The 11,174-nt window shown below is 42.0% G+C and overlaps 2 protein-coding genes across 3 annotated transcripts in view; one reads left to right on the top strand and one right to left on the bottom strand.

The window, feature by feature from the left end:
• The window catches only part of psd2 (pleckstrin and Sec7 domain containing 2), a 42,198-nt gene extending 38,203 nt beyond the window's left edge, over window positions 1–3,995 (top strand). For both annotated transcript variants that reach the window (XM_088293193.1, XM_088293195.1), the window contains exon 15: window positions 1,081–3,995. In XM_088293193.1, coding sequence (XP_088149319.1) covers window positions 1,081–1,311 — 231 coding nt within the window. In that variant the 3' untranslated portion in view covers window positions 1,312–3,995. The remainder of the gene's footprint in view (window positions 1–1,080) is intronic.
• A 1,684-nt stretch (window positions 3,996–5,679) lies between these two features.
• Window positions 5,680–10,863, bottom strand: LOC148337948 (transcriptional activator protein Pur-alpha-like). The gene has a single exon (XM_088294336.1). It carries the CDS (start codon window positions 10,785–10,787, stop codon window positions 9,942–9,944), a length of 846 nt encoding a protein of 281 aa, XP_088150462.1. The 5' UTR covers window positions 10,788–10,863; the 3' UTR covers window positions 5,680–9,941.
• Between the last annotated feature and the right edge of the window lie 311 nt (window positions 10,864–11,174).

Here is an 11,174-nt window from a genome sequence, read left to right on the forward strand (position 1 = left end):
GAGTTCCCGCAGCTGCATATAGTAGTTGGTGGGTACATGCTTGACGTATCGCATCTACAAGCAACACTATTGATTTATGACCTTGTTTAAACGCAACCAGTGGTGAACAAGCTTGCTTGCCACCAAATAAATTACACTCGTTAAACTTCAATTTTAAGTTATGTCGTTTGGACGAGTTACAATTGCGAACCTGTCTGTCGCTCTCTCAATTCTGATGCCGTGCAGTGATGCGGATTTATTATCTGGCGAGGCAGACATATGCTATTTTTGAAATATCTTTTGGTTTGCCATGTTTACATCATTTGTGTCTCCTTATAATTGGCATATATTTTTGTCCTCTTCAACAAATGACTGGTATTACTGCATCTTACTGAGAAGTTGTCTTCTTTATGTACATTTATGGTTGTGACTTTTAGGACATCTGTTTCATACTGCCCTCTGGTGGCCAAGGCATGCACACCAGAAGTAACGCAGCATGGGGATGGAATGGATTAATGGGAGAACCATTAATTTTAATGAGGAAAGATTACGTAAGACGTGTGTTTTGAGTTAAGGACATGACCACAGAGTGAAGGAAACTCATAAGTCAAGGCACCACTGCAGCGTGAAAGTGTTTATTTTGTGTCTGTTGTCAAACCAAAAACTACTATTCGACGGGGATGGCAGCCATGAATAATTGACATCTAGCCAGAAAGTTTGGTCATTTCCTATAGATGCCACAAAAAGGTGACACTTTTTCTTCTGTTAGACAAGGCTATGGCCTGATTACATGACCCTCCCATTCTCATGTTCATGGCACCAGATGTCACAAGATGGTACCAAAGCAATCTTTTCATTTTAGTCATGGCTTTGGTCTGCGAACAAAAACAATAGGGGAGTTTTCAAGAGGTGTCAAAGGATAATTTCCTGCTAAAAATCAGCAAATTCAGCAGGGGTCCACTCTAGTTAGCACTATAGTGTGGTCAGTGCAATTTTTAAATACGCCATTCTGCTTTTTTTCCCCATCTCTTTTACTTTAATCATTGTTGAAATCTATCCCTGTATCAAACCCTCTCCCAACTCTCCTTCCATTCTGAGCAGAAGACTCGTTATGAGACCTACATCTCCCTCCTTGGGGCCAAAATCCGCACTGAGACAGACGATTTGGAGAAGATTGAGGCCAGCGTGTTGGGTGGCCTGATGATGGAGGGTGTCCTGGCCGGGCGCGATTACCACCTCCGCAAGACTCAGTCCTCGCCGTCTATCAACCAGGCTCACAGTGGATTGAACGGAAGAGGCGCTGGATGCACTGCCGTGGGACCCTTGAGTTGAGGAGGAAAGGGCACCACAGAAACCACTGCCCAAAAAATGACTTCCCTCAAAGCCAGAACCAGCGTCATGTAACATGTTATTGGATTTCCAGATTGTCGCGTTAGCAAAATGAAAATCCTTCCGAGAATTTAACAATCCTGGTGATAAAGTTTCCTTGAGCAATAGAAGACCCTCCCTCGGCTCTCTGACTGACCCCCGCCTCGACCTCAGTACTGTTGCACATTGAAAATGATCAGAACTGTGATCACTATTTATTACATCATCAGTATTATTTTTAGGTCAAGCGTGATGCGGTTTGTCTTTAGTTGAACTATGGTTTTACTGTTGAGCAGAGACGATGAGACCAGACAGATGTTCAAGCACGTCAGGTTCGCTGGTGTCTCTGCAGGCAGCGGCTGAGATAGAGGAAAAGGAAATGGTACTACTGTAGCATTTTGGTCTTTGCATTTCACACTCACCTTTGGACCTACATTTTGGGTGGAGTGTTATTTGCAAAGGTGACACCGCAATTTTGTTACAGAAATGAAAAAAAGAAAATAAAACCTCAGAAGGATCGTCCCACGTCGAACATATTTATTTATTTATTGAATTTGTGAAAGAAAATCTTTATTGCAGCGAGTGAACTCACTCTTTTTAAAACCGTCTCCTTGCACACGCGTAGAGAGCGACGCCCTCCCTCATGGAACTGTTTGCCGGAGGAGCTCGGGGTTGAGTGCCTTACTCACGGCACCTTGACACCAGCTAGTGAGCACACGGTCAACAAGAAGAACTTGAATCAAAAAGGACTTGAAACAGAGCCAACTCTTGCGGTCTCGCTCTATGATTTCTCAGCCACCGTTAACCCTAAATAACGGCACATATTTAAATATTCTTTTTCTTTCTAGCATCTCAAAGAGGAAATCAGCATGCGACTGAAATAAAGCACTAATGTTGTGTTCTGTTATAACCGCCACTTTTCTCTTCTTCAAAGACTGCACTGATGATAGTTGGATGGGAAGTTTCTAAGGACTAGAAGACTGAACAAAAATATCAGTGGGAACACATCTCAATACAGTTAGATTCAGTGGTTGAACTTTTTTTTCGATTAATTCACCACCAAATTTGATTTGAAACGATTGTGAGTGAAGTGTAAACTTGTAGCTTTAATTTAAGGGGTTCTCCATTTACCATTCGGGAATTGCAGCCATCGTATTTTGAATATAATCATTTTCAGTGGCTGAACATTATTAATTTTTATTTTCATTTCAGAACGACATGGATTGATTATAGATTTTCACGATAGGTCTACCTTCACCGGAGTATCCTTGACTAATCTTCCTTTGTTGTTTTTTCTCACTTCTTCAATTAAAGCTGCAAAAATACACTTCATTCACATCATATCAGTGTATAAAGGCTCTCAACGTCATTGTTAAAGTACTTCTACGGTTGGTTAGGAAGAAGTTAATGTAGCAGGGTCATGCGCTATATGAAGTGTTTGTGCTGTCAGCCGTTTTAGGTAAGAAATAATCCAGAAGTGTTTTCCACAACGAGACATATCATCCCAAGCAGGCTTTCTCGTTTCAGAAAAACGTCAGCACAAATGCAGCTACCATCCTTGTGAGATGCACTTCTTCAGAAAATATCCAAATCTTGTAGTTGTGTGTTTTTCAGAGTTCTTTTTTTTCCTTTTTTTTTTTTGGTGCCATTGGCCCATTTGGTCAAGTGTAGCAGCAGGACTGTTCCAATTTGGCGCACAAACACCAATAAAAGTGTCAGAAGAGTTGCTGGAAAACAACTCCACCAGCAGCATATCCATCAAAACATCCTCCACATGGGTCGCGAAAAAAAGATTTGTTTTCCAGGAAACGAATAGTTAGGTTTTCTCAGTAAGACATTTAATAAAATATCACATGCAGGCGTCTTCTCTTGGAACTTGCATAATATGAGGACATTTGGCGTGTGGAGCAAGTGCTGATGGTACCAATGTTTGTGAGCACCTTATTGACACACACACGCACTCGCACACGTTCAAAGTAATTTGCGTCTGACACAACTGTAGAGTTAGAGCCCCTCATCCTCTGCCTCAGGGAGGCTCTTGTTGACTTTTTACCCGAAATTTCCATGTCCTCATGAGTTGTCACGTCTTTGCTACAGGGTCCAGCTCTCCTGTTGCTTAATGGACAGGTTTGAAAATAATTTGGGGACTTAACTGGAAAGTTAGAATCCCAGCTGGACAAGACATAAATTATATAAGAAGGTTGTATTATATCAGGATAAACAACATGCATTTTTTTTTACGCAAAGATTTCCCCTTGTAGTCTGTTTGGCTGTTGTGCTAACCAATGTTCCCAATGTTAGGGTGTAGGCCTGTGCTGTAAAATAGGACTGTGACAAAATAATGTTCTGTTAATTTAAAAAAAAAAAGACAACTTCGGCACTTTGATGTCAGCATTAGACCTTTTGTTTTATTTTGTTTGTATATTTGAAGTTTTTTTTTTTCGACCCGGATGTTCATACAGTGTAAAAGACATATTTACTGAATATTTAGTCTGTGCTTCATAAAGTAAGGTTTTATAGAGAAGATTGTAGTTGTGATTTATTAATATTGGCACCAAAATGATGTGCAGCAGTTTGGTGCCACTGACATCACTGATGTACTGTACATATTTCTTTGTACTCTATATTAAAGGCATTTTAGAAGAATACAACAATTTCTCAAGTTTCGTGATTGTAATCTAGACACAGAAACACAAACAGAGTTTTACGCCCTTACCTGTGGTGTGAGGGTATCGCCAACTGTTGTATGAGCACATAATGAGAACAAGGCCAAAATTCCAAAATTGTGTCTGTGCTGAGATGCAGAATGGGATGTTAATACATACCAAACCAATAAATAGTGACGTACATATATTAAATAAACTTTAAGTGGACATTTATTATTTATCCATATTGGCATGATCATAGCCCTCGACCATCATTGCTCAGTTGCTCGATCCGATCCATCCTGCCCCAAAAAAGAAAAACAGTTTGAGGGCGTTGTAACACTCGAGGCTTCTTTAATCCACGTTTGTATTACCAGTATAAATAACCGAAATATTTATTTAATTTTTCATTTTCTCACATGGGTCCAAAGTGGCATCACAATATGGACCTAGCTTAGCATGCTAATTTCACAGCACGACAAATAAAAATTAGACAGTTATTTTTGAAAGATATAAGAAGCCCATCTTATAAAAACTGGATAGTTAGTAGCTTCTGTTCTTCCTCAAACATACTGCTTTCATATACGATCATTAGGATAGCCGGGTTTTAGCATGCTAGCACAGCAGCTACTGTTTTTTTGTTAGTGGGATTAGGTTTGCAAAATGAAGAAAGCTATGCTTATTACAAACGACAAATAAAAAAAATATTATAAGAAACAATTAATACAGTAGAGAATGAAGTCATATTTTTACAAGACAAAAACTGATAATATGCGCGAATTGAAAACTTCCCACTTATTCCCATTCTGTTGTTCTTCCGTGGACGAAGCCATCCGTTTTCTAAAATGCTGAGAGTGGTTGGTAAACTGGAGCCTATCCCAGCTCATTGGGGGGGGGGGGTACATCTAAGACTGGTCGCTAGTCAACCGCGGGGCTTCCAAGACATTCTTGTTAAATTAATTGAAATATATTGAGAAAATGAATAAAGTTGACTTTGACATGCTCCTTACCACAGTAGGGATATGTTTATGCCTACATATGAATGTGGCTTTCATCCTGAAACAAAACATAGTAACAATCAATGCATTTTTAATAAATAAGGATTATTTATCATTGTCACTTTCCATGTCAGTTTGACTTCTGTTTACTGGTTTGCATCCTAAAATTCCTTGAAACTTTCAAAAACCAATAAAAATTTAGCTTGCTTTTGTTTTAAATTAACACAGTGTGTGTCTCTCAACTCTGAAACAAAGATTGGAGACCATGAAAATAGTTTGTCAAGATGTTGGACAAAGTGAGCCCCGCACAGCTGTAAGTAGACCAACATTTTTTGGGGGATTAAATTTTGCTTCGGACAGCAGGGCCAACACATTAGACATTTAGTAGTTGAACACACATTCGTATCTATTACCTGATATGTTGAATAAATATGTTTTAAATATTAGAACATAAGCGCAAGTAACCACACAAAATGGGTAAATTTTGCAGATTTACCAAGTTTCCAGGCAGTGATTTCAGGCTAGTACAAGTTTGATGACTATATTTTGGATTAAAGACGGTTAGTACTATCCTTTTCTAGATGCTACTTTTAAAAATATAGAAAGTCACATTGTTTGAAGAAAAAAAAAGACCGAAGACTAAATAGTAGCTATGTGCTAAAAACAAATAATAAAAAATATAATAAAAGTAGTTAACATCCATAAATTTATTTTTGATACATGTGAGCAGTGACAGGGACACATGGAATGAGCTTTTATTGCATGATTAATCATTTTTCAGACAACAAGACTCCCCCAAACATTAAAAATAAACAGCACTGTACAAAACAGCACACCTTTTTTTTCTTTTTTTGCCATCAACAGAAATTTAATAAGGTGGTGAATGGAGTGTGAGGACACGACTCGTGATGATTTTGAGATGTACAGGATGAGCTTGATGTCAACGTCAAAGTATAAGCACCATCGTCATGTAGTCAGGAAAGGCCATATTTTGACAGGAAATACTCTAGAAAGGGCAAGGAGGGCTTGAACATACAAAAGGATCATTATCACAGTTTTCAGACATTTTTACCAACTCAAAAAAAAATAAAATAAAGAACAATATTGGTGTATAGCACTATATTATCATGCAAGTTACTTCAGTAAACTTTCTGACACACAGACAAAATATACTTCAATAAGTAGAACTCAATACATCTCTCTGTCCAGCAATAGTCACAAAGCCAGTAATTGATATTCTTTTAATTAGATCCCTATCAAAAATAATATGCAGATTTGTATTTTTCTTAATATATCTAAAGTGCAAGTAGGTATCCATTTTTATTCAATGCTTTCTGTAAGTATAAATATACAAAGCAAAAGAAAAACGCGACATGTTTTTCCTGTTTACATTATATTTTCTAAAAGGAGGCGCATCATATATAACTATATATATATATATATATATATATATATATATATATATATATATATATATATATATATATACACATATATATATATAAATGCTCGCACACACATACACACACGCACGCGGCACAGATAAGATATTTTCGAAAAGTACAACGTATCGCATATGGGATGGTAAAGGGCTTCAGACTGAACAGTGACATGGGATATTTTCATTGTGCAACGACACCCCACTTCTCCTCCCCCTCTGCACTGTAAAATCTGGCATTCATTTACTTTCAGAACTACAATAGTGTCTATAGACTGTTGGCTGTAGGTTGCTACAGGAGTAGCCTATACAGTCTGCCAATGACGGACCTGACAGTTGGAGTGAGTGCCACCAGAAGACGAGCTGAATGAGCTACTCTGTGGGTGGTTTGTGTTGAGTCATGTGACCAGAGGCTGCTATTGGTTGTGAGGTTAACCAAGAACTCTGCATGGCCAATGAGAGACACTGAAATCTGGATTGTAACGCCAAGGCGAAATTGTGTTTGTTGTCCAGTTTGGTAAAAGGAAAGCCACCACCCACATTTGATGAAGGTTGCCTTCTGATGTCATGCATGTGTGGTCGCCCAAGTACACTAACCATGATAGCTCGTTGATTTTAAAGAGTTCTTACAAAGGCTGGCTTTGATACATGTGCAAGGAAAATCCCTATGAGCACGCATTGCGTTTTTAAATGTCATATTGTATACATTACATTTGCAAACACTGTCAATAGACAAAATTAATCAGGTGGCTACGATGACTACTGCTGCATGAAAAAAAAAACAACAACAACAACATAATGCAAACTGCACGAGGCAGCAACCAAGAACATACTGTCAAACCAAACTCGCATTTTCCATTCAAGTCGCGGAAACGGAGCACAACAAATGACTGACTGTTTACTCAAGATCTATGGGAATCTCGGATGCTGTCAGCCAACGTTCTCCCTTGGTAACAACGCATGGAACTGTGCGTTTCATTCATGAGTGGGCTTGGACTCTTCTCATATTTGGCCATGAAACATTTACAGAAATTGTTCCTTCTCTTATAGACACCATTGATGTTTGTTTAATGAATACAAGTTCATCCAAATCATGGGCCAATGTGAGAAATAGACTTCTTTTCAAGACAGAATTCTGCCTCCATGGTTGACGGGTGAAAGGTGATCATTGGTAGCCATTCTGATGAGTTGGTGTTGTTAAGCCATTAAAACGCAGTGTCAGGCTTCTTCGGGCATTTCACCAACAGTTCAAGAGACAAACCTTCCACCTTTTCTACAAAATGATTTGAATATGTTTCATAACAGACCCAAGCAGTCTACTTTTAGCTCCTCAGTGAAGCGAAAGCTTAACTCAAGTGAAACCATGGGACAAATCCAAATTTGTATGTCCTGTGATCAGTGGTCTCAGGTGAGAAAGGGGTCAAACTCCGTCCCCAAGCTTTCTCCTGGATTGTAATGAGAGGAGGCCTTGTTGGAAATACTGTAGAAGCCTCCCAAACACTGCAAAAGCAATATGAGGCCTCGGCAGGGGGGAGGATATGCGTGTGTGTGTGTGTGTGTGTGTGCGTGCGTGTTTGCGTGGGGGCTGACATGTCCATGTTGTGTGTGTATGGAGCAGAATCAAGGAAGGTAGGGTTGTTCATGGGGGGCAAGCAAACCCAACACATTGATCCAAGTTTTATAGAACTTTTAGCAGAGGAAAAAAAACCAAAACAAAACATCACGCTGTTAAGTAAGCACATTGTCATGCTTTCAAATGATCATATACCTATTCATTGTTTTCATCTTGTGACAGTCCATACACGTGACACTACGCCATGATCGGCATGCATGTTATACTGCACACTAACAAGAAATGTCCCTCTTTTATAAGTAGCTCCGCCTCCGTCTGGGAGGGAGAAACCTGACACGATATTGGACAAGACAAAGCAGTTAGAAATCTAAGGAAAAGGAAGGGGAATCAGAGGAGCAATCACGTATACGTAAAGTGAACAAAGGAGCAATGGAGGGGCTATAGCACCATAATGAGATACACTGCTTCGGCCCTGCACTGATAAAAGGTGCAAGGACGCCTCGTCTGTTTCTTTAAGAGCTTTTTGTCACCGATCCACACTGGCTAACTGTCTTGTCGAGCCTCTGCAGATTTCTTTGTTTCCGTCACCGTTGCTTTAATATCGTGCTGTGCGCAAAGCCATCAACAACAACTCGAGAACATTTAGGCCACCACGAAGCATTCCGAGGAGCGAGAAGCCACGCAGCCAGTTGGCAACCGCGGCGCTCACAACCCCCGAAAGGCCTCCCCAAACTCTATGCATCAGAACACCTTACTCTCTGTGTCACCTCCCCTGATCTATGCACCCACGGGGCCCTGGTCAGTATGAAGGATATATCTGCCTGCGTAATGACGCTTACGAATGAAAGTGGACAGAGGTCATGGACCATCCACGTGAGGACACGTAAACGAGTGGAGTGTATAAGGCACGGGTTGTAATGACGTCAGAGAGGATGCCTGCACTGCGCAGGCGTGTCTTTTCCCCTCCCTTAATTTTAAGCTTTGCACACACCCAAATGGACCCTTTTTACATTTCCCACCCCCACCCCCACTCCCGGGAGGATAAAAGCAACAACAACAAAAAATCCCCACAGAAAACGTGGGTATCTCAATAAGGATTTTTCTTTTTACATCTGATTCACAAAATCATAATTAGTACATCTAAGTTAGCACTTTTGTCACTGAAGATTCTATGGCGATGGTGTAAGAGGGTCGGATCCTTATGACAGCACAAAGATAGACTTATCCCATTTTTTTAAGTGCATGAGAGCTGCAGTTTTTATTTTCTCAGCATAATAGGAATGCTTTAATTAGATTGTGCATTTTTAGGTCAAATGAAAGGCTATTTAACCAAACCTCTGCTCAGAACACAAGTCTATAAGAATGCAGTCACACACCTGTAGAATGCTTTCATATACAGTTTGCGTACCTTTATATTAAACTATACATTAGGGATATAGTCGATAAATATTCTCTTTGTGCTGATAACAAATACGTATTTGATGAGAAGACTGTTACTTTACGTAATAGAGCTTTGTTGTCATTTCTGGTGAAATCTTTAGTATAGTTAGATTTTTTTAAATAGCTTTTGACGTGTGCAAAATCTTTTGACAGAGCTATAAACATCATCATCAATGATATCAAGTAAGAAACAGTTGAAACGTTACAGTTAAAAGTCCTTGATAGCAGCGCTTTCTGTGACATGGTGATAAAGTGGGAGACATCCAGTCAAATGAGCGAGTGCTGCCTTGAATGTAGCGCTTGCGTGTGTATGTATTCGTGTGTGTGCGTGTGTGTGCGTACGTGGAGGGGGTGCGGGGTGCTGGGTGATTCCCTTGGAGATCTCTCTTTCCAGTCACTTGACACTATTAAGTCTCATTTCTTCGATGAGATCTCAGTTTTGTTCCGCGTCTCGTCTCCGACAGTCAGTCAGTCAGTCAGTCCGTCCGTCAGTCAGTCAATCAATCGTCGTCGCCATCATCCGCGCCGTGCGGGCCCTCAGGTAGCAGTTCCGAGGCCCGTTTCTCTCGACTCCTCTCTTGAATCTTCCGCATCTCCTCTGCGTATTTACAGAAGGTGTTGCCAAATTTGGACCACACTTTGCACGGAACCGTGATGGAGTTCCGGTAGGTGGGCTTCACCTCGCTGACCCGCATAAACACGCCGTACTTGTTGGAGCCCACGTCGAAGAAGAAGCGCTTGTTGTCCACCGTGAGCGAGGTGCCCTCCGGGAGCTCGGCCGGCTCCTCGTCCACGCCGTAGTCGTCGATGAGTTTGGCTAAAGCGTCGCGGAACTCGATGAGCCCCTGTGCCGGCAGAGCGATGGTCTGGCCTTGCGAGCTTCCCAGTCCGGGCCCCCGATTAACGGTCTGCCGGATCCTCAGGAACCGCCCCCTCTGGTTCTCCTTCAGATCCATGTAATATTTCCGATTCTCCCGCACCAAGAACTCGCTCTTGAGCGCCCGCCGGGGCTCATCCTGCACCAAATCGGGATTACTCGGGCCCAGCTGGGCGTAATGTTCGATAAAGTCACCGAGATAATCACGGAACTCCACGGCCACCGACATGGAGAGCGTGAGGCGGCTCTTGTTCCCCCCAGCGCCGACCTCGGCTATCTTTAGGAAGCGTCCTTTCACATTCTGCTTGACGTCAAGGTAGAATCGCTTGTTCTGGATGTCGACCCGCTTGGAGGCGAGCTCCTCGGTGTCGTGCTGGAGCCGCGACATGGCTCCCATCGCACCCGGCGGCAGCGAGCCAGGGCCTGCGGTAGGCCCTCCGTGGTCACTGCCGCTGTCTCTGTCCGCCATGATGCTGCCTTCCCTGCTTTACCTTCCACCGTCTCCCTCTGCCTGCTGCAACCTCTACTGCCTGTCAAAACGGCTGCGTCGCGCTATCGCGAGAAGAGCGCTCGGGAAGGAGGGGGGGGGGGGAGCGGGTGGAGAGCGTACTTACTGTAGTTCAATGAGGGCTACTGCCTGTCAAAACGGCTGCGTCGCGCTATCGCGAGAAGAGCGCTCGGGAAGGAGGGGGAGCGGGTGGAGAGCGTACTTACTGTCGTTCAATGAGGGCGGGCCGCGTTCAACACATGCGCGATGCTTCTGCGACTAACTTTTTTTTACTTGGGAGTTGTTTCTTATTTCTGGTCTGTCCCCTCCTAAACTGCTGCATATAGGGCGTTTCCAACACTATTTAAC

The sequence above is a fragment of the Idiotropiscis lumnitzeri genome, chromosome 4 (genome assembly GCF_059441095.1).
Source record: "Idiotropiscis lumnitzeri isolate Australia: NSW breed Sydney's pygmy pipehorse chromosome 4, RoL_Ilum_1.0, whole genome shotgun sequence".
Lineage (NCBI taxonomy): Eukaryota > Metazoa > Chordata > Actinopteri > Syngnathiformes > Syngnathidae > Idiotropiscis > Idiotropiscis lumnitzeri.

Bases quoted from the DNA above. Each gene is read 5' to 3' on its own strand.
- LOC148337948 (XM_088294336.1), bottom strand. From the start codon at position 10,787: ATGGCGGACAGAGACAGCGGCAGTGACCACGGAGGGCCTACCGCAGGC.